At 34.1% G+C, this 21,730-nt stretch overlaps 1 protein-coding gene across 3 annotated transcripts in view; it reads left to right on the top strand.

Annotated features, from left to right (window-relative positions):
* RICTOR (RPTOR independent companion of MTOR complex 2) overlaps window positions 1-21,730 on the top strand; it is a 91,519-nt gene that overhangs the window by 58,873 nt on the left and 10,916 nt on the right. For 2 of the 3 annotated variants that reach the window (XM_065873395.1, XM_065873396.1), the window contains 16 exons: window positions 1,189-1,354; window positions 1,648-1,749; window positions 1,872-1,918; window positions 3,437-3,572; window positions 3,970-4,169; window positions 4,465-4,591; window positions 4,975-5,139; window positions 5,312-5,388; window positions 5,844-5,922; window positions 11,804-11,913; window positions 12,373-12,460; window positions 13,640-13,732; window positions 14,091-14,197; window positions 14,658-14,887; window positions 16,317-17,325; window positions 21,153-21,330. In XM_065873395.1, the coding sequence (XP_065729467.1) occupies window positions 1,189-1,354; window positions 1,648-1,749; window positions 1,872-1,918; window positions 3,437-3,572; window positions 3,970-4,169; window positions 4,465-4,591; window positions 4,975-5,139; window positions 5,312-5,388; window positions 5,844-5,922; window positions 11,804-11,913; window positions 12,373-12,460; window positions 13,640-13,732; window positions 14,091-14,197; window positions 14,658-14,887; window positions 16,317-17,325; window positions 21,153-21,330 (2,914 nt within the window). Of the gene's footprint in view, window positions 1-1,188; window positions 1,355-1,647; window positions 1,750-1,871; window positions 1,919-3,436; window positions 3,573-3,969; window positions 4,170-4,464; window positions 4,592-4,974; window positions 5,140-5,311; window positions 5,389-5,843; window positions 5,923-11,803; window positions 11,914-12,372; window positions 12,461-13,639; window positions 13,733-14,090; window positions 14,198-14,657; window positions 14,888-16,316; window positions 17,326-17,611; window positions 17,684-21,152; window positions 21,331-21,730 lie in introns of all 3 variants that reach the window. The other variant, XM_065873394.1, reaches the window with a different exon arrangement.

Below are 21,730 nucleotides of genomic sequence, written 5' to 3'. Positions count from 1 at the left end.
TAAGCTAACATCGGTAGTGGTGGCATTCAACTTTTATTTTAGTAGTTTCTTGATGGGAAAATGTACTTTCCCAAAGCCTGGTAGACCTGAACTCTCTGGGTCAGATTATGGCCATGTTATTTAGTGTTCATCAGGAATTCAAATTTACCTTCAAAATTCCAGTAATAATCTAAGAATGATTTTTTTAGCTCGGTATGCTGTTTACTAATAAGTACTTGCTAATCTGGACACATCCCAAGGTTTTTAAATTTTAAATCTGATTTGTATTTACCAGAATTTCTTAAGTTGAGACTTGATTGCTACCAAATTCTAGAAAACTGTATTTTATGCACCACAAAAAGGGAATTTAAAATAATTTCTAGAGACTTCCTGGTGGCACAGTGGTTAAGAATCCACCTGCCAATGCAGGAGACACGGGTTCGATCCCTGGTCCGGGAAGATCCCACATGCCACGGAGCAACTAAGCCCATGCACTTCGACTACTGAGCCTGCTCTCTAGAGCCCAGAAGCCACAACTACTCAGCCCGCATGCTGCAACTACTGAAGCCCGTGCACTTAGAGCCCATGCTCTAAGGGAAGCCACAGCAGTAAGAGGCCTGTGCACCGTAATGAGCAGTAGCCCTCACTCGCTGCAACTAGAGAATGCCCGTGCACAGCAACGAAGACCCAACACAGCCAAAATAAATAAATAATTAATTTTCAAAATAAAATAATTTTTAAAAGGATCCCATTTACAGTTGCAGATTAGTGGGGAAAATAGAGAATGTTCAGTTGATACTGGAATCATTGGTTATCCAACCTCATATCACAAACAAAAATCAATTTCATATGGATTAAGGACTTAAATGTGAAAAGCAGAGTTTTAAAACTTTAATAAGAAAGTAAGGTCACTAGGTTCTGACCTTGAGGAAGGAGTTCTTAAAACTAACATACCAAAAGTACCCACCACCATAGAAGAAAAGATTAGTAAGTACGTTTTGTTGAATCTAAATAATTAGTGTTTCTTCATACAAATCAGCAGTGTTCTTGTTGTTTTTCTTTGTGGTTCCAAATTTGGTTAAATAATTTACTTTTTAGTAACACTCTCTAGCATAGATTTATGTAAGTTTTAATAGAATAATTTACCAAAGTGGTCTCTTTAAAATTACGCTAGCCTTGTATTAATTGTACTAATTTTTTTCTCATTAGGCGAGCCAGTGCAGCCTTGAACTGTTTAAAACGCTTCCATGAAATGAAGAAACGAGGACCTAAGCCTTATAGCCTTCATTTAGATCACATTATTCAGAAAGCAATTGCAACACACCAGAAACGGGATCAATATCTCCGAGTTCAGAAAGATATATTTGTTCTTAAGGTACTGATGTGAAGATGCAATTTTCAATTTAATTTCCTAATTCTTAACCACTGTATTTTAGTAGGCATACATGCTTGAGTTTGCAGTTTTATTCATGCATATGGATTTTCAGAAGGCTTCTAAGTTTTATAATGACTAGGCAGTGGAGCTGAGTTTTTATAACTTTTTCAAGTTAGAAAATCTTGATAATCTTCCTTAAATGAAAAACCTTCCATTTTGTTTTTAATATTTGAAGTTAGTTTTTTGACGTGAGGCCAATTTGTCTTAATTTTTCATATTTCTGGTGATTTTAGGATACAGAGGAAGCTCTTTTAATGAACCTTAGAGATAGCCAAGTCCTTCAACATAAAGAGAATCTTGAATGGAATTGGAATCTTATAGGGACCATTCTTAAGGTATGATAGGATACATCTTGGTGATGGCTTGATTGTTTTCATTTTCTTATTCATTGTACTTCATCATAATTATATGTTTAGGAATTGATAAATACATAATATAACGTATTATGTTTTTCTAGTGGCCAAATGTAAATCTAAGAAACTATAAAGATGAACAGTTGCACAGGTATGTAAGAACTGTTTTGCATTTAAAGAACTTAGATTTGAATTATATTATGCCTGATACCTACTAAAAGTAATAATTGATATTTTAAAGATACATACATACATTTTAATAGTTGGTATTCAGTAGGTACATATATATTTTTTTTATACATAGTTTGTATTTTACAACCAAAAAGCATCAGCGAATTCTTTTTCTGGTTATTTACATTCTGGTTTTAGTTTTGGAACAAAGAAATACTTGAGATTAAAGTTTCTCAAATCGAGGAATATCAGCCGTGTACTTATCTTAGCCCTAATGTATGAGAATGACATAAGGGCATAGTGTTTCCCTTTCAAAATGATGGCCATTTAAAATATTCCAATTCTACTTTCTTTTGAATCTGACTTTGAAGGGTTATTCATTCTTGTTTTTACACTCCTTGTAACCAACCACACCTTCCATAAAACATGCTAATGTTTATAGCATATACAGTACTTCAGGGTATTGTGCTCTTTTCTAGTACCCCATGCATTTTTACTCCTTCTGAGTTTAGACTAACCAACCACCAGTGTTGATCTCATTGGATAAGAGGGGCTTTACTTCATGTTTTTGAGAAGTTCATATCATTGGCATTATAATTGATTGAATTCATCTACTCAGTGATATTTAACTTAATATCTGTATTAAGTTTTGAGAAATATATAGAACATAAGAATTACATTGGGGTAAAGAAGCATAGCACTAACTTTTCAGACTCCTTGAGAACAGAGGTGACGTCTCATTCAACTTTGTTTCTCCAACTCCTGGATCTGGCACCTTTATTAGATTGGATTGTAGTGCTCGAAATTAAATTGAACTAAATTCCATGGAAGCTTAGAAGATAATGTTGAAAATTATAACATTGAAATATAATCCATTGCTTTATAAATTCAGTTGCTTAAATTTTACCTGGAACTTTTATGGTTGACTTTTTTGCCTAATTGTGAAAAACTGATAAAATCATAGTGTGGTAACATTTGCTTACAGTTTAGTATAAGATTATTTTATAGAGCCATGGGACAAAGTTCTTGATAAAGTACAGTAGAAAAGAATTTATATACTCTGGATTAAAAGAGAGTTGAAAAGAAAAAAAGACCTGATAGTAAAATAAAATGTGTGCATTTCAAAAGAAAAAAAAAAAAGAATGAAAATTTATATCCAGGTGGCTTCCTCATATTTCTCCAGCTGTATCTTCTAGCTATGTTATATATGCATTTTTCCTGCTAGCATCTTTCTTCTCCACTATTTATGTCAGGCATCTCACCATAAAATTCTTATTTCACAAAGATCTTTTTATAATGAAGGGGATTTTTTGTTGTTTTTTATGGTTGGTTTGTGTGTGGAATGTACCAAATGTGTTTATTAAATTTCTTGCCATTTAGCTCAATGGTTTAAACCCAAAACATATTCAAAACCTTATTACATCATAAGTTGTGGTTAAGATTCTAAAAGAATTATTTGGTTTATTACTTTGTTGCTGATTTTTTATTTTGATCTTAGGTTTGTACGAAGACTACTTTATTTTTACAAGCCCAGCAGTAAATTATATGCCAATCTGGATCTGGATTTTGCCAAGTCCAAGCAGCTCACCGTTGTGGGTTGCCAGTTTACAGAATTTCTTCTTGAGTCTGAAGAGGTAATAAGCACTTTGTATATTTTCCAGAGTAAACGTTTTTCACTGAATTTGCCCCCTTCCTTTTATTTCTGAAGAGGCATAAGCTATATTTAGAAACATCGAGAATGAGACCAAACCTAGATTTTTATCCTGACTTAGTCACTAGCTATTTATGTGACTTTGGACAATTAATTTACCTTCTAGAAGACCTGGTTTTCTCCTTGTAAGATGGAAAATAATACCATCTCATGCAGCACTGTGTTGAATGGGATTAAAAACAACAGATACTCAGTGATTGATATCTGTTATTAGTAACTTCATCATTATCATTAAATTTTTTGGACTTTATTAGAGTTGATTTTTCTAATTGTAGGCACTAAGTCCTTTTCTAGCAATATCATAATGTATTTGCTTTCAGGATGGGCAAGGATACTTAGAAGATCTAGTAAAGGATATTGTTCAGTGGCTCAATGCCTCATCTGGCATGAAACCTGAAAGAAGTCTTCAAAATAATGGTTTATTGACTACTCTTAGTCAACACTACTTTTTATTTATTGGAACACTTTCTTGCCACCCTCATGGAGTCAAAATGCTGGAAAAATGCAGTGTATTTCAATGGTGAGCATTCCTAAATTCTGTTTCAGTATATACCTAAACTATTTTTAATGTGATCAGAAAGGGCATGCTTTGTAGTCTGTGTACCTGTGTTTGGTAAGTTTTTATTAAAATACAAAAAATATTTAATTAGAGATGTCTTGATGCTCTACTCCGATGCTTTTTTTTAAAATGTGATATTTATTAAGTGCTTTCTTTTAGAAATGCTTGTTTATTAGGGATTTAAAAATATTTGTTGAATTAATGAATCAATACAGTAATTTCTAGTAACCTTCATTATTTTCAATCCTTATTTTAGTTTACTTAACCTTTGCTCCTTGAAAAACCAAGATCACTTGCTGAAACTGACTGTTTCGAGCTTGGACTATAGCAGAGATGGATTGGCTAGGGTCATACTTTCCAAAATCTTAACAGCAGCCACTGATGTGAGTATAACATAGGCAATAAAACTATATATTTCATAACCAGTTAATTCAGTATTTTATAAATTTTGGCATTATAAATTCTAAGACTATGGGATGGAAGTTTAGTTTACTTTAAAATTTTAGTTCCTCCAAAGAACTTGATACAGTACACATATTTTTATATAAAGGGAAAGAAGCAGCTAGATTGAAACAGAAGTATTTTACTTTACTCGGAATAAGGAAATATTCATATCAAGGGCTATACCATCAATTCCAGTCTTTCTGCCCTTTTCAAGTAGCAGAACTGTCCCAAAACAAAGTCGAATAGACTGTCCATAGTGAAGTTTGGGTGGTGGTTTCTTTCTTTCTTTTTTTTTTTTTAATGTTCTTATTTATCTTTATAGGCCTGCAGGCTGTATGCAACAAAACATTTAAGAGTATTATTGAGAGCTAATGTTGAATTCTTCAATAATTGGGGAATTGAATTACTAGTGACCCAGCTGCATGATAAAAACAAAACGATTTCTTCTGAAGCTCTTGATATTCTCGATGAAGCATGTGAAGACAAGGTAAAGTTTCATTATTTTATAATAAAACCCTTAGACATGAATTTTTATTAAAACATTCAAATTTGATAGAAAATTATGTGAAATTATAATGTATATAATATAGTGGTTTTAGAAATAGAGAATTTACTATCTTCATGCAGTTATTAATTTGCCTGATAATTATTTCTTTTAGGCCAATCTCCATGCTCTTATTCAGATGAAGCCAGCTTTATCTCACCTTGGGGACAAGGGTTTGCTTCTCCTCCTGAGGTAAATTTGAAGAAAATTTTTCTTATAGTTATGTTTTCTGTTGTGTTCTCTCTGGCAGTGTGTATTAAAGCTGGATTCAAATCTGTAAAGGAAGCACTCTAAAGAGTTTAGCTGTTAACTTCTGAAAGAGGCCTATTTTAGAATATTGGACATCCTTTACTACTGAAACTCTGTCTTTTCATTGTTTTTCTTAATGTTTCTTTTACATTTCCATGTGTCCTCATTCTTTTCATGACATTTTCTTTACTGTGGTTGGATTCATGTGTTTTTGCAAAGATTATGAAAATTTATTTGTATTTGAAATTACAATGAATAAAAATTGACCTTTTAGTTTTAGGAAGGAGCTGTTCTTAAAGTCTTTTACCTCCTTAAACATATTTTGTTTGAGATGTTTTAGCTCCTTAAACATTTTTTGTGAGACTTAATGTTAAAGTATTGCCTGTTTTAATTTACAGATTTCTCTCCATTCCAAAAGGGTTTTCCTATTTGAATGAAAGGGGTTATGTAGCAAAACAGTTGGAAAAGTGGCACAAGGTAACTTACTATTGAATAAGTTTCAATTTGTATCTTTTTATCTTGGGAAATAGATTGTGAATTTAGAGGATTTTTAAAATATTGTCAGTATTTTGAAACTAAAAAAGTTAAATATTTAAACATTCATGTGAAGTCAAGTCTTAAAATTCTGTATAATTATTTGTATTTATATTTGTCCACTTTTTAAACTATAGTTATTTTAGAGAGAACTATTGATTTTGTGTAAATTCTGTTGAAATTTTGCTTTCAATTTAATTGATATAATCTATTGGTATCGTTTGTCAACCCTACTTACCATCATTTCTTTTATTCTTGGGTTCCTTTCACACCCCTTTTAAGCTGAAACTAAAACAATTTTCCTAAATGAAGATTAAAAAACAGTTCTACCAAGCAGATATAATCATCTAATTAAACTTCATTTTAAGGTGTACTTTTCATAAATCTGAGAGCAAACTTCTTGCTGTTGTATATAATAGGGAAATCTAGGAAGAAGGGAGTAGTTTGAAGGTATTAGTTAACTTCCTAGCTTTTCTTTAGGTGGTCATCACTGTGACTTCAGTTTCATTTGACGCATTGTAAATTGTCAAAGCATCTTAGAAACTCATGGATTAATCAATCCTAATGTAAATGATTTTCAGATTTTCCATTATTTCAGATCATTATTTATATTGTCTATATTGAACCATGTTTCATAAGATATTCTCATTTTTAAAAAATACTATAGCTATAGTTATAGTTACCAGAGGTGGGGTGTGGGGAGAGAGGGAATTGGATGAAGGCAGTCAAATGATACAAACTTCCAGTTATAAATAAGTACTAGGGATATAATGTACATAATAAATATAATTAACACAGCTGTATGTTATATATGAAAGTTGTCGAGAGAGTAAATCCTAGGAGTTCTTATCACAAGGGAAAATTTTTTTTTTATTTCTTTAATTTTGTATCTGTATGAGATGATGGATGTTCACTAAACTTATTTTGATGATCCTTTCACGATGTGTGTAAGTCACATCATTATGCTTTACTCCTTAGACTTATACCGTGCTGTATGTCAATTACATCTCAATAAAATTGGAAGAAAAAAAGGGAAGAAAATACTATAACTATAAAGTGTACAACTTCAGGCCTGAAGTCTTTCAGTAATTGGTGAATTAGAAAACTAAAATAAAGATGTGATAGTTTTGAACTTCCCTGGTGGTCCAGTGGTTAAGAATCCATCTGTCAATGCAGGGGACATGGGTTCGATACCTGGTCCGTGAAGAGCCCACATGCTGTGGGGCAACTAGGCCCGTGCGCCACAACTACTGAGCCCACACGCCGCAACTACTGAAGCTTGTGCACTCTGGGGCCCGCATGCTGCAACTACTGAAGCCTGCGTGCCTAGAGCCTATCCTTCTCACCGTAATGAGAAGCCCCGCACACTGCAATGAAGAGTAGCCCCCGCTGGCTACAACTAGAGAAGGCCCACGTGCAGCAGTGAAGCTCAGTGCAGCCAAAAAAAAAAGAGAGAGAGATATGATGGTTTTATTTTCTAAATAGAAGATGTTTAAGCTAGTTACCGTAATAAGATTGGTCACTTTATTATACAAATTATATTAGGAAATTGCTTAGCAAATCTGGTACAGCACTTTCAGATAGTAGGTACAAAATATTAACTGATATAACAAAATCATGTGTCGTGTATAAGGAAACAGAAGAAGGGTTAATGATTCCGCCTCAGGGATTAGCAAAAAAAATGTTGGGCTGAGGAGAGGATGTGATATTTGAAGTGGTCTTGAGGAGTAAATAGTCAAATTGGAAGAAGGATGTTCAAGGATGAGGGGGCAGAACAATAAATCTGTATAGGTTATTGAAACTTCACAGACTTGTGAGGAAAGCCATATTCCAGTGCGGTTGGGGCTAGGATAAGTGGGGTGTGGCAAGATGAGGATGGAATGGTGAATTAGAACTAGATTGAATTAGAATTAGAACTAGGCTTTTATAAGCCACATTATGTCATACTAAGGGATTTCAATTTTGTAGGAAGTAGGGGGAATCTTTACAAGTGTAAAGAATATTCATAGTCAGAACTATACTTTAGAAAAAGATCACAGTGTAGTAGCAGAAGTATGGTCATCAAGGTAAAGAAATCTAGGAATACTGAGACCAGTTTAGAAGCAAAATTGATAAGAGCATGGACTTTAGTGGTGGTTAGGTTCCATAGTCAGGGACACATTTTCTGGACATTTTTGAAATAAGATGGACAGGATTTGTGAACTGATTGGATGTAATGAATGAGGGGTCCCACTTGACCCTTAAGGTTTCTGATTTGAATGACTGAATACATAATGGCTTACCATTAAAAGATTGTGATTACAAAAGGTGGTTTGCAGCAATGAGGATAATGAATTTTGAATAAGTTGAACTGGTATTGCCTGTTGTATGGCAAGTGAGAGTATCCAGAAAATATTTGGAAATGTGCATCTGGAGCTCAGATATGAGCTGAAGATAGAAGTTTGGGAGTTGTCAGTGAATAGTAGTAGTTGAAATTTGAATTGAGTGAGATCACCAAGGAAAATGTAAAGAACAAAGAAATAAAACTGGAAATTGCTCCCTAGAGAACACTCTGCTTTTTTTTTTTTATCTTTATGCTTTCTTTAATATATAACTTTATTTATTTTTAATTTTTGGCTGCATTGGGTCTTCACTGTTGTGTGCAGCTTTTCTCTAGTTGCAGAGAGCGGGGGCTACTTTTCGTTGCAGTGCGCGGGCTTCTCATTGTGGCGGCTTCTCTTGTTGCAGAGCATGGGCTTTAGGTGTGCGGGCTTCAGTAGTTGTGGTACACGGGCTCAGTAGTTGTGGCTCACGGGCTCTAGAGCACAGGCTCAGTAGTTGTGGCGCACAGGCTTAGTTGCTCTGCGGCATGTGGGATCATGCCAGACCGGGGTTCGAACTCGTGTCAGGTGGATTCTTAACCACTGTGCCACCAGGGAAGCACAAACACTCTGCCTTCATGAGGGGAATAAAAGGACAGGGACATTGAGGAAAAAATTATCAGCATGGCTTCACTAAAGGATGCTTCAGGAAGGAGAGGCCAGTGGTATATATTCTTGAGAGAGGTCAGGTAAGGTGAACACTAGAAAAAAAGCCTGTTGAAGTTGACCAGTCATTGGTGAATTTTGCTAGTGCAATTTCAGTAACAAGTTATAAACAGATGCTGAATTGCAGTTAGTTAGGCAGTAAATGCGAGATGTAAAAATAAAGACAGTATAGTCTACTCTCTCAAATTAGAGAAAGGGAGGGGAACTAACTTAGTGATTGCCTACAGTTAAACTTAGTGCCTTTCAAGTATTACCTCACTTAATCCTCACAGCAACCCTGTGAAGTGTTTTTGTATTATTTCTATGTTGTGAATGAAAATGTGGAAGCTAAGATGAGTAAACTAATTTATCCTAGGTCACAGAGCTTGAAAATAACAGAGCAGGGGCACTTTTTGATTCCAAAGCCCATGCTCTTTCCACTATATTTGATTTCCTCCCAGTAGCTTGCAGCATGCCAAGATGAAGTTGAGACTGTCGCTTTTTCTAGGTAATAAAGCATCCAGGCCTGAATAATATTGAAAATTCACTCATTCAATTTAAAACTTTCATCCCTAGCCCAGGCTTGGTATAGACTTAGAAACCTGCAATGGAGGGAGGATATGGTTCGTTTCATCACTCTGTTATTTATCTCCTCTCCATTTACCAGGTGCAAATTTGGAGCCTCTCCAGCTTTAGAGCAGGAGGAGGAGGGGGTACAGGGTCATGGACAGTCTTACTCAACTGATGCAACTGTTATCTGAGGTTGTTAGCTTTGAGCGGGGCAGATTTCAGATGTTGATTCTTTTACTCGAGGGTTATGTTCATGAATTCCTCAAAGACCTCATTCTGGGGATCTCTCATTTGCAGTTCCCTTGACTGGATCAATGGCTCCTCTGGCTGCCTACTTACAATACCTCCTAGTAGCTAGAGGTTCACCCTCATTTGGGGTCTTCTTGCTCCTCCAGTAGGTCCTTTTTGGGCAGAATCCTCAAGATGATCCACATCAGAAACTCAGTGCATTTCATAGCTATAAACCATACCCCTCAACTTTGCTAGTGTTTTCCACATGGATGCCACTGGTCAAAAGACTAACCAAGCAATACCATGTGAATGTAACTATTCCTGCATAAAGCTCAAAATACTTTCCTTAATTAGAATTTTTGTACTGAGATGTTCATGTATAGGGAGATTATGGTAGTATAGTATATAGAGTAATATAGTGGTTGTAGTAGCAGTAGTAGAAATTTGGTATGCTGATAATGTAATTAAAATCTTGTATTACTTTTGCAAAGTAAAGAAGCTAAAAGAAAAGCAGGAAAAGTAAGTTTTTAGAGTCTCTAAGTAGGGAGTTAAGGTAACCCACCAAATTTAAGTAGTCTAAAATGGTTTAAAATGAAAAATGTCTCCTTGCCCCCTTTTTCTATCTTTTCTGAAGATAATGTCTGTTAATATTTTGTATGCACTGAAAGATGTTTTATACATCTATAAGTATATATTCTTCATATAAAAATACAAATGAATCCATTCACAGCTGTAAATAAAATTGTATTTAATTTTTTTGTTTAGCAGTGTATCTAAGAGATCTTTTCAGAGCTGTGCATTTAGAGCTGTCTAATTCTCTTTAATGGCTGCATAGTAAATTATAGCAATGTACCCTAATTTTTATAATCACACCTGTATTATGGGCATTTAGACTGTTTCCAACTTTTTTAGTTTTGTAAACAGTGTTTGCTGGATATTCTTGCATGTATATCTTTGCATACTTGTGCAGGTATATCTTTTGAACAAATTTCTAAAGTATAATTGTTGAGTCAGAAAGTATGTGAATGTAAAGTTTTGATAAATACTGCCAAATTGCTTTTCAGAGTTTCTACCAATTCCTTCTAAACAGTTTAAAGTGGAGATCTTTGCAATAAAGATGGTGGTGTGATTGACTGTCTCGGTTTAAAGAATTTAACTAGAAAATTTCCAAGTTTTAGTTGGAAGTATTTTTTACATTTGACCTGATTTAAAGGGAGAGAGATTGTTTCTTACCAAACGGTGCTAAAATGGTAGAACTCAGTTAATTTCCTTTTAAAATTTCTGGTGAATATCTTCAGGGTTTAATATTAAGAAGCTAGTTTTGGGACTTCCCTGGTGGCACAGTGGTTAAGAATCTGCCTGCCAATGCAGGGGACACGGGTTTGAGCCCTGGTCCGGGAATATTCCACATGCCGTGGAGCAACTAAGCCCGTGCACCACAACTGCTGAGCCTGTGCTTTAGAGCCTGTGAGCCACAACTACCGAGGCTGCATGTCACACCTACTGAGGCCGCATGCCACAACTACGGAAGCCCTCACAACTAGAGCCCCTGCTCTGCAACAAGAGAAGCCACGGCAATGAGAAGCCTGCGCGCTGCAACGACGAGTAGTCCCCACTCGCCACAACTAGAGAAAGCCTGTGTACAGCAACGAAAACCCAACACAGCCAAAAATAAATAAACAAACAAATAAATAAAAAGCTGTTATTTTTATTTTTTAATGGGGACAGGAATTCAAATATGACAAAAAAATTTTTAGCTTACTTGTATGGACCCTAAAATATTAATTGAAAATGAGGAAAAGCGTATAAGCAGAAAGCTTATAGGTATGGATGTGATAGAACATTTGCATTCATAATACCTTGTTCTATCTACTCTTTTCAAAAATTTCTTAAATTTCCTGAACAGATGTTCATTTTTCTCATATTTATGCTTCCAAAGATTTGTTAGGTACCTAACATATTAGAAATTTAGTGAATGTTGTTATGATATATATAATTAAAACAATATTATCTTCTAGGAATATAATTCAAAATATGTTGACTTAATTGAAGAACAACTTAATGAAGCACTTACTACTTACCGAAAGCCAATTGATGGTGACAACTATGTTCGTCGGAGTAACCAAAGGTATATAGTCCAGTTAATGGAATAATTTATTGCTAGTCCTCAAACATAAAATTTAAAATCAAATTATTGTAAATCATTACTTTTTAAAGTTTTCTGAGTTGTTATTTTGTTTCTTACACTGACATAGGAAAAGTCTTTTTAAAGCACAGCATTGAATGTTCAAAAATTCAGTGGCATTCATAACTTGAATACCCTGACTAATATAGCATAGTGTTCAGATCCCTCCATGTCCTTACCCTAGTGTGTATTTCTTGTCTTAGTTCTCTTAGCATTACTAAGAGACCAGCTAAACTATTATTTTTCTAGAGGAATTCTCATGCCTTTCCACCTCCGTATTTTTATTTATGCTGAGTGATTATGTCTAATTTTGTTTATCTAGTACTTTATTATAAGTCATTTTTTAAAATTAGCTTATTTAGAATGAACCAATAGGTATATCAATCATTTTTATTATACTAGATTACAGCGTCCTCATGTCTACCTACCTGTACACCTTTACGGACAACTGGTACACCACAAAACAGGCTGTCATTTGTTGGAAGTACAGGTAAAAACATAATTTGCTTATTTTAAATAGCTACAGTAGTAGAAAAAACTTAGTATTGCTAAAGTATTATCTTTTCAAAAACTTCTCAAAAGCCTTCAGAAAGTCAGTGGCATAGTTGCTTTTAAAGCCATCCATCTTGTAATTGACTTAGCATTCTTTGTTTGCAGTGCTTAGAGATATTACTGGCATGCATGCATTTCCCTGACTTGCATATGACTATTTGCATAGCTAATTTGTTATGTAGAGTAAGTAATCCAGTGAAGGTCTGAGTTCTTTCCTTTCTAGTTCATTGGGGAAGTTCATCTCCTTAGTGAAAACATACTGAAAAACTGAGTTTCTTCATTCCTCTTGTTGGGAAGTTAAACTGAACCTGAAACATATTCAGTTACCTTTGGTGAGCAAAAACAAAGTATCAGTTGCTGTTTGTTAGTGCCTCACTGTTTTCATATATTTCATGTAATGTAAGGCTTAGACAAGCAGTTGTTCTTTGAGTATAGTATGCACGCCAGATTTTGGCTGGGAATATGTCTTGCTACTAGGTGTTTTCAATAAATGTAACCCTTATTTTAAGAATGGTATTTGTATTTGTGTTTCTGAACAATAGTAACCTAGCAGTTTAGTTCCTTTTCATATCAGTGTTCATTTCAGGAGCAAAAGTTTTGCATAAATATACTCCACAGTTTCATGTATTTTTATATTGTCTGTGAAGACTATTGAGACTATATTTTTTTAATTCACTGAAAATTTAAATGATTTTCTCAGTATCATTACCTACATAGTATGATAAAGTCTAGGTGTTAATTTGTTATTTTCTATCTAAAAGAAATAATGATCGTTAATGGCTAACATTTTTCTAATACTAAGTCCCAAGTACTTTGTTACACTTATGTAATAATTCATTAAATCATTAAACTTTATGAAACAGAGTTTAGGAAATCAAGACATGGGGAGATTAAGTAACTTGCTCAAGGCCACTTAGCTAATAAGTTCTAACTCTAGTATATGAATTCAGAGCCCATGTCCTAATGCTGCTTCTTAAGAAATTCGACATAAAATTATTTTAGGATTTTAAATATGCAGAAATTACTAAATACAAACCTTAAATTGGTTTTAAGATACAATAAGAAAATATGTTAAAGACATACTGTTAATCATATGGTATTTTTTTCCTCTCTCCAGAATATTATTACAGAACTCTGTCACAGTGTCCGCACACCAGATTTGGATAAATGGGAAGAAATTAAAAAACTGAAAGCATCTCTATGGGCCTTGGTTTGTAATAAACACTTCTGTAAGATCTTCTTAATTTTTAGATTTTACTCATTTTCCTGTTAATATTAAATAAATAAAAATAATTTTATTTGGAACGTGTTCTTAGTATTCTAAAGCAAAGATTGTTCCTGCCCATTTAAATATTATTTTATGTTGGAAAATAAATGATTAAACTGTTAGTTTTCTTGCTGAGACAGATGGAACTTTAATTCCTAAAGTTCCTTATGTGAGGTTTTTTTCACAGTTCTTTCTCTCTTATAGACGTGGTTAAATTTTTTGGTTTTTTGGGTAGCTTTCCAAATCTCTTGAAGGAGTTAGTCTTGTAAATATATTTGATATGTGATTTCTTTTCTTTTAGGGAAATATTGGCTCATCAAATTGGGGTCTCAATTTGCTACAGGAAGAAAATGTGATTCCAGATATACTAAAACTTGCAAAACAGTGTGAAGTTCTTTCCATTAGAGGGTGTGTCATTTAACTCACATCTTTCTGAAGTATATATTTTTGTTCACAGATGAGTATGAGGGAAGAGTATTTTATGATTGCAGTTTTTCAGTGCATCAGGTTAAACATCTTAAGGAACTCCTTGTTTATTAATATTATTGATATTTTATTCTTATCATTGTAATATTGACATTTACCTTGCAGATAAACAGAGTATAGTGTGTCCAAATAATCTAGTAGTGCAAATATTCCAAATTTATTTCATAAAAGCTAATGTATATATATTTTTTCCCTGATCACAATATGTTCTTTTAGATTTTTTCCTTGTAATTAATATTTTTATTATGAAGGTTTTCATGTTATTTTTAATGGCTATTAAAGAAAGCGCAAATGTACATATAGCAAACTAATATTTTATGGTTGCTTTAAGAAATCTCAGTTTGGAATTATAAACTGTCATTACTGTATCTTTTACTTACAGGACCTGTGTATATGTGCTTGGGCTCATAGCCAAAACCAAACAAGGCTGTGATATTCTAAAATGTCACAACTGGGATGCTGTAAGGCACAGTCGCAAACATCTGTGGCCAGTGGTTCCAGATGATGTAGAACAACTCTGTAATGAACTCTCATCTGTTCCAAGCACTCTGAGTTTGAACTCAGAGTCAACCAGCTCTAGACATAATAGTGAAAGTGAATCTGCGCCATCAAGTGAGTATTGTGACAGGGTCATAATAAAGTTAGCCGAAACTAACACTTGTGATATCGAAATTTAAATGAATTTTACATTCTTAATTTACTTTTCTCTGAGATAATTTGGCAGTAATAGTGTCTTGGAGAATGCATATCTTTTCACAACAGGGAATATAGTTACCAGCCTACATTGTTCTCTCCCTTTGCTTTCTAAATAGGCCTTGGAAAAGGCTTATAGAGTTTACTTACAGAGTTAAATAATAAGCCATGTCCCAGAAGACCCATTCCCCTTTTTTGCAATTTCTAATAAGTAAATGTTTATTCATCTACTTTCTTCATTTACCTAATTCTTTTGTTCATTTTTCAGATATAGGGTTGTTGAACTAGAATATATTTAAGAGATATTATATTCATATACTCATCTTTGAAAGAAGAGCTAAATTTTAAAATTAGCGAAACTGTTAAAAGATGGAGTATCAAAAATCAATTAAATGAAAAATGGTTTGCGGTTTTAAGCCCTGTGCTAAATGCTACTAGGTGCAGAAAATTTTAGACACTTTTTTTTTTAAAGAAGATAGTGCAATATTTATCAAACCATATTTCACCAGATCTAAGATACCATAAATTATAATATGCACCACTGTTTAAGAAAAAAAAAAATGCTGCCTATTGCAAGATGCATGCTGATTTTAGAGATTTTAAGTGTGAAAAATGTGCATCTTAGAATTGGCAAAATATGGAAATACAGTGCAGTGTGCAAGTTTAAGATTTTATTTTGCCTTCTTTCAGAATATATTTGAAGTAATTTATAACTATTCAACAGAAAATTAAAAATAAAAATAGAATAAAATCCCATAGATGTCATTAGGCACCTGGATTGAGTCTTTTATTAGAGGCCCTGAATTTAGATGAGTTTCTTAGTTTCTAAGGCAAAGTGAGAAATAAATATAATTGGTTTAAACATGAATTTAAAATGTTGTGACTCGGTTCTTTGTAAGTATAGTTTGCTTAAGATTGGACATTCATTTCTTATAAGATTGATTTTTCTTGCCTGTTGTGATTTGAGGAATAAACCACCAGGAATCTGTACCAACTGAGTAAATATCCAGGGTCAAGTCTCCTTTTTGCCTTTAATTTTATCTTGAATATTTGGAGGGTTTGGAAACTCACTGAGATAACAGAAACTTTATGCAAGCTGTGACATAATGAGTTCTGTAGTTTTTCTTTGGAAATAACAGAAGATCATCTAATGACAAATTTTATATTTTATTCAAGGACAAATTCTGGGTCTCAAGGAAGCTCTTTTTATGTGGCTCAGCAGTCTAACTCTTTATTTTTGAAAAATTTTTCCCCAGGTGACTATTAAAAATTTCCTGAATTATGTCACTAATAGTTACTATGATTATTTGTCCTTTTTTATCTGCTTTTATTAATCCTTTGATCATAGGTATGTTCATAATGGAAGATGACCGGTTTGGCAGCAGCTCTACTAGTACATTTTTCCTTGATATCAATGAAGATGCAGAGCCAGCATTTTATGATCGATCTGGACCTATGAAGGATAAAAATTCATTCCCTTTCTTTGCTTCTAGTAAACTTGTGAAGAATCGTATCTTAAATTCGCTTACTTTGCCTAATAAAAAACATCGTAGTAGCAGTGATCCAAAAGGAGGGAAACTGTCATCTGAAAATAAGACAAGCAACAGGCGGATCAGAACGCTTACAGAGCCCAGTGTTGACTTTAATCATAGTGATGATTTCACACCCATATCCACAGTACAGAAAACATTACAATTAGAAACTTCATTTGTTGGGAATAAGCACATTGAAGACACTGGTAGTACTCCAAGTATTGGAGAGAATGACTTAAAATTCACCAAGAGTCTTGGTACAGAGAATCACAGAGAAAACACAAGCCGAGAGAGATTAGTTGTAGAAAGTTCAGCGAGCTCACATATGAAGATACGTAGCCAAAGTTTTAATACAGACACTACAACAAGTGGCATAAGTTCGATGAGCTCAAGTCCTTCACGAGAGACAGTAGGTGTAGATGCTACGACTGTGGACACTGACTGTGGAAGTATGAGTACTGTGGTAAGTACTAAAACTGTTAAGACAAGCCACTATTTGACGCCACAGTCTAACCATCTCTCTCTCTCTAAATCAAACTCAGTGTCCCTGGTGCCTCCAGGTTCTTCTCATACACTTCCTAGAAGAGCACAGTCCCTTAAAGCACCCTCTATTGCTACAATTAAAAGTCTAGCAGACTGTAACTTTAGTTACACAAGTTCTAGAGATGCCTTTGGCTACGCTACACTGAAAAGATTACAGCAGCAAAGAATGCATCCATCCTTATCTCATTCTGAAGCTTTGGCGTCTCCAGCAAAAGATGTGCTGTTTACTGATACCATCACCATGAAAGCCAACAGCTTTGAGTCCAGGTTAACACCAAGCAGGTGAGCAAATATACATTTTAAAATGAACAATAATGTTTGCATTTTAACAGACTTAAATGTAAAGCATTAGCCAGGTTTTACATCTACGTAAACCTCAGAACTGACCTATTATAATTGTTTACTATAGTAGGCTATAAGCTCCTAGTTACCCGATATGATTTGAAATGGATTCTTGCAGCTGCGAGGGGGGAAAAGAAACTCCTTTAGGTCCTGAAAATAAACATATATGCTTTACAATGACACATAAGTCACAAGCTTTTTTTTATTTATTTCTCGCTTCTGCAAGGATCGATTTTAAAAAGAAGCATGTCGGGGGAATCAGGAGCTTAAGACCTACAATAACAAACAACCTTTTCAGGTAGGTCAATTTAAGGCTCCAAAAGTTGACTTTTTTTTTTTTTTTTTAAGATAACTGAAAATTTCAGTATAATTCTTTTCAGTTTAAGTAGCTGTGATTATTAAGTAGGAACCAAGTGAACATTAAATGAATTACTTGGCCCTCAGAATTCAGCAATAGCAGTTTGCCTGTGCTCAGGAGCATTTGGGAGATTTCTATGCCATATCTAAAGATTATATCAAGCTGGTCAAAGTAGTAGATTTTACCTATAAAAGATATGCAGTGTTAAATTTTATTGTTGCAAAAATTTCTATACCTTCCTTTTTTGTTGGACCAAATACTTCTAAAAACTTTCTTTAGTTTTAGATTGTTCATTTTCATTTATTAAATGGATTAGTATTTGTCAAGTACTGAGACTAGTGCCTAGCACATATAAGCACTCAATGAAAGTTAGCTGTTATCATCATCATCATCATCACTATTATTATTGATAGTTATTTCTTTCATGTAATCCATTTGGCTCTTATATAACCAAATTCTTAAGTTTTTAAGCAATTTTGTTTCAGGAATGTTAACACATTTAGTAGAAGAGATCCCTTGTAGCAAATAATAAATTATATTCCCTTTGGTAGAATTTCATAAATTATGCAGTAATGTCTTATCTACCTGACAGCCTCATCCCTCCCAACAGCTCACTAGTATAAACCTATGCAGTGAACTTCACAGATTTTATTCAAAGGAAGTACCTCTGACCCACATTCATAGTTTGTTGATGTTTATTCTAACAAGTTTGTATATCAGATTTTCAGGCCTATGGAAGCAACAGTTATAAGCTTCTACTGGTAGGGACACTGTGACAGGAAAGGAGAGCTGATAAAATTGGTGGCAAAGGAGGAAACTTTTATACTACAACGAAGTATTTGGAAACTCAGAGACTACAGCAGCTAGTAGCATTCAGCCAGGGGCAGTAATGTAGCACACCAAAATAAGCAGTAAGGGTACCACCATCTTAGAGCTCAGTACAATAACCAAAGTGCTGTTAACTCTGAAGCACCCAGTTAGGGTTATTCTGTCTCACTGAAGCAGGCATTTCTATCTAAACTGATTAAAGCACAGATAAAAAGTTTCATTGCTTAAATATTCATTAGAATAAACCAGAAACAACTATTCCAAATCACTATTTCCTAATCATTCTGGGTTCTTAGGATCTTATTTCCTGTATTCTCTGTTAGATCAAGAGAAGGATATTTGGAAATCTTACTCCTGGAATAAAATGCCAAGTTATCAGCACTATAAAGGATTAATAGATGTTTTTAATTTCTTGGGAGGGGAAAAAAAAAGAAAAAGCAGTCAAGAGAAACAGAAACAGCTGTACAGAGGCATGAGGCTTAACAAAAATCTCATATTGGTCAAATCTGTCACTTATTCTTCAAACTGTGTTTAGTACTTAACTGTGTACTGGGTTCCAGGGAGGAAAAAATTGTGTAGACATTAGTCTTCCTATTCCCACTTGTTTCCTTTGGTTAGTTCAGAGAAAATGAAAATGATGGACGATAACTACACATTTACTGTAAAATAATAGTTTGGAATCTAGGCTGAGAAGATTTTTTTCTTTCTTATAAAATTAGAAGAGTAGTCATACTGATACCTATGGTATAATGGTTAGCATGAATCCAGCATTCTTAAAAACCATATCTTACTGAGTATTTCCTTGGGGCATAGCAGAAAAAACACTGAAGTAGGAATCCTTAATCTTGAGTTATAATCCTGGCACTGAATGAGTGAACTTGGAAAAAGTTCCATAAATTATGCTATAATGTCTCATCTGCTTGGAATTCAAAAGTTTTGCAAGCCTCATCAATGCAGAACAAACCCAGGCAAACCTCTCAATTGTTTACCATGGTAAATCTGTATGGTAAAGTTCATGAATTTTGCAGTATGTAGGCCTCAATTGCCTAATCTAGTGGAGATTGGACTAGATCAAGTGGTTTTAAGCTTTTTTTAAATGTCGCTTTTTAAGTAGAGAAACCTTTCTTCACAAAAACATTGCTATGGAAACCCAAAACGTAGAATATGTAAAAACAGAGCTATTCTGGTTGAAATAGGTATTGTGGAGGTGAGTATTCCAGTAATTTCTTCCCCTTCACTCCAGTAGTCTTTGAAGAGTTCTGTGGAATCACAGAGGTATAACAGAGTACAATTTAAAAACTACTGACCTATTTTATAAAATTTGTAAATTTCAATTATGAGTGGTTTTTAGGTGGAAATTCGTAGAAATCAGTGGGTTTTGCTATGATAATTTTAATAGCTACTATTTATAAAACATTATTTTGTGTTCTTTTCAAAATAATTCTTCATTTTAATACCAGGGTATGTTATTACATTTTAAATGACTTGAGTTTTCAAATAGCAGTATACATATAGTGTGGAACCTTGTGTACTGCCTTGTATATACAAAGCAGGCGTATGATAAATATCTTAGCATGTCTGTTGCATGAATAAAAATCTGTATAAGAAAGGTGTATCTTATGGAAATGTCATTATTCTATGTTATGGAATCACTGGTAAGGAATGCATTGAGGAAATATCAGTGCTTCATATAAAACTGTCTCTTGTAATATTTATATATGATACCATTTTTACTGTTTTTTTTTAGATGTGTACTTTATTTTAATTCTTGGCTGTGTTGGGTCTTCGTTGCTGCGCACGGGCTTTTCTCTAGTTGTGGCGAGCGAGGGCTACCCTTTGTTGCAGTGCACAGGCTTCTCATTGTGGTGGCTTCTTTTGTTGCGGAGCACAGGCTCTAGGGTGCACGGGCTTCAGTCGTTGTGGCATGCAGGCTCTAGAGCTCAGGCTCAGTAGTTGTGGCGCACGGGCTTAGTTGCTCTGTGGCATTCCCCGACCAGGGGTCAAACCCGTGTCCACTGCATTGGCAGGTGGATGCTTAACCACTGCATCACCAGGGGAGTCCCATTTTTACTGGTTTGTGTCTGTCTTCTGTGTTACAAAATCTTATGTTGATAAAGTAATTACCACACAAAGAATAAGTGATTATCCTTACTTTAATAAAAATAATCTTAAATAGAATTAGTAGACGTGCCCTTACTTGTATGATAGCAAATCTAGCAGTCTCAAATGGTTGTGAAGTTAGTTCTTGGATAATACCTCTGTTTTCTGAGGTCAGTTTTTAATTTATTTTTTACTGCTAGATGTTGAAAGTTATCTTAATTGCTCACCTTTTCACTTTTACCTGGGAGACTGTAACAGTTGTTTTTGGTCAACAGTCAACATTACTGACGACCCTTTATATATCAATTTATAAGAGAGAAATATTTTCAAGTATTCATATGTTCTCAGTAAATAAGATGGCACTCTTTAGTACTTGACTAGCTTCCTTTCTTTTATGAAGGTATGAAAATAAATTATAATTCTTAATGTGATTGCTGTAACAAATCAAGAAACTAATATAGTTTTTTTAATGGTATTATAGGTTCATGAAAGCTTTAAGTTATGCTTCGCTAGATAAAGAAGATTTATTAAGCCCTATTAACCAAAATACCCTGCAGCGATCCTCCTCAGTGAGGTCCATGGTGTCCAGTGCAACATATGGTAGCTCAGATGACTATATTGGTCTTGCTCTTCCAGTAGACATCAATGATATATTCCAGGTATCATAAATTCTATTGTTTTCTTATGAGTTGGTTTACGGTTTTTTTCATATTCTATAACTGCTTATTAGAAATTATAATTTAGAGCAAATACTAATTTGGGGGAAGGTGGTATTTTTAGGCAGTGTTATTTAAAGAAATTTTACCATGAGAATTATTTCACTTTTCTCAACTATTCTATACTCTTTTATTTAGCATCTCTAAGTCCCCAGCACATTATCCTTCTCCTCACACTAAATCAGCATCTTGTTTGATTTCTTTACCAGTATATTCTCTATAGAAATTTTAATGCCTAATCTTGCTTTTTAGTCACACTTGACTTATTCCTTATTGTTTTTTAAATGAGATATAACTGACATATAACATTGTGTAAGTTTGAAATGTACAATGTATTCCTTGT

Source organism: Phocoena phocoena, chromosome 3 (genome assembly GCF_963924675.1).
Source record: "Phocoena phocoena chromosome 3, mPhoPho1.1, whole genome shotgun sequence".
Taxonomy (NCBI): Eukaryota; Metazoa; Chordata; class Mammalia; order Artiodactyla; family Phocoenidae; genus Phocoena; species Phocoena phocoena.
This window is presented reverse-complemented; position numbering and strand designations above follow the sequence as displayed.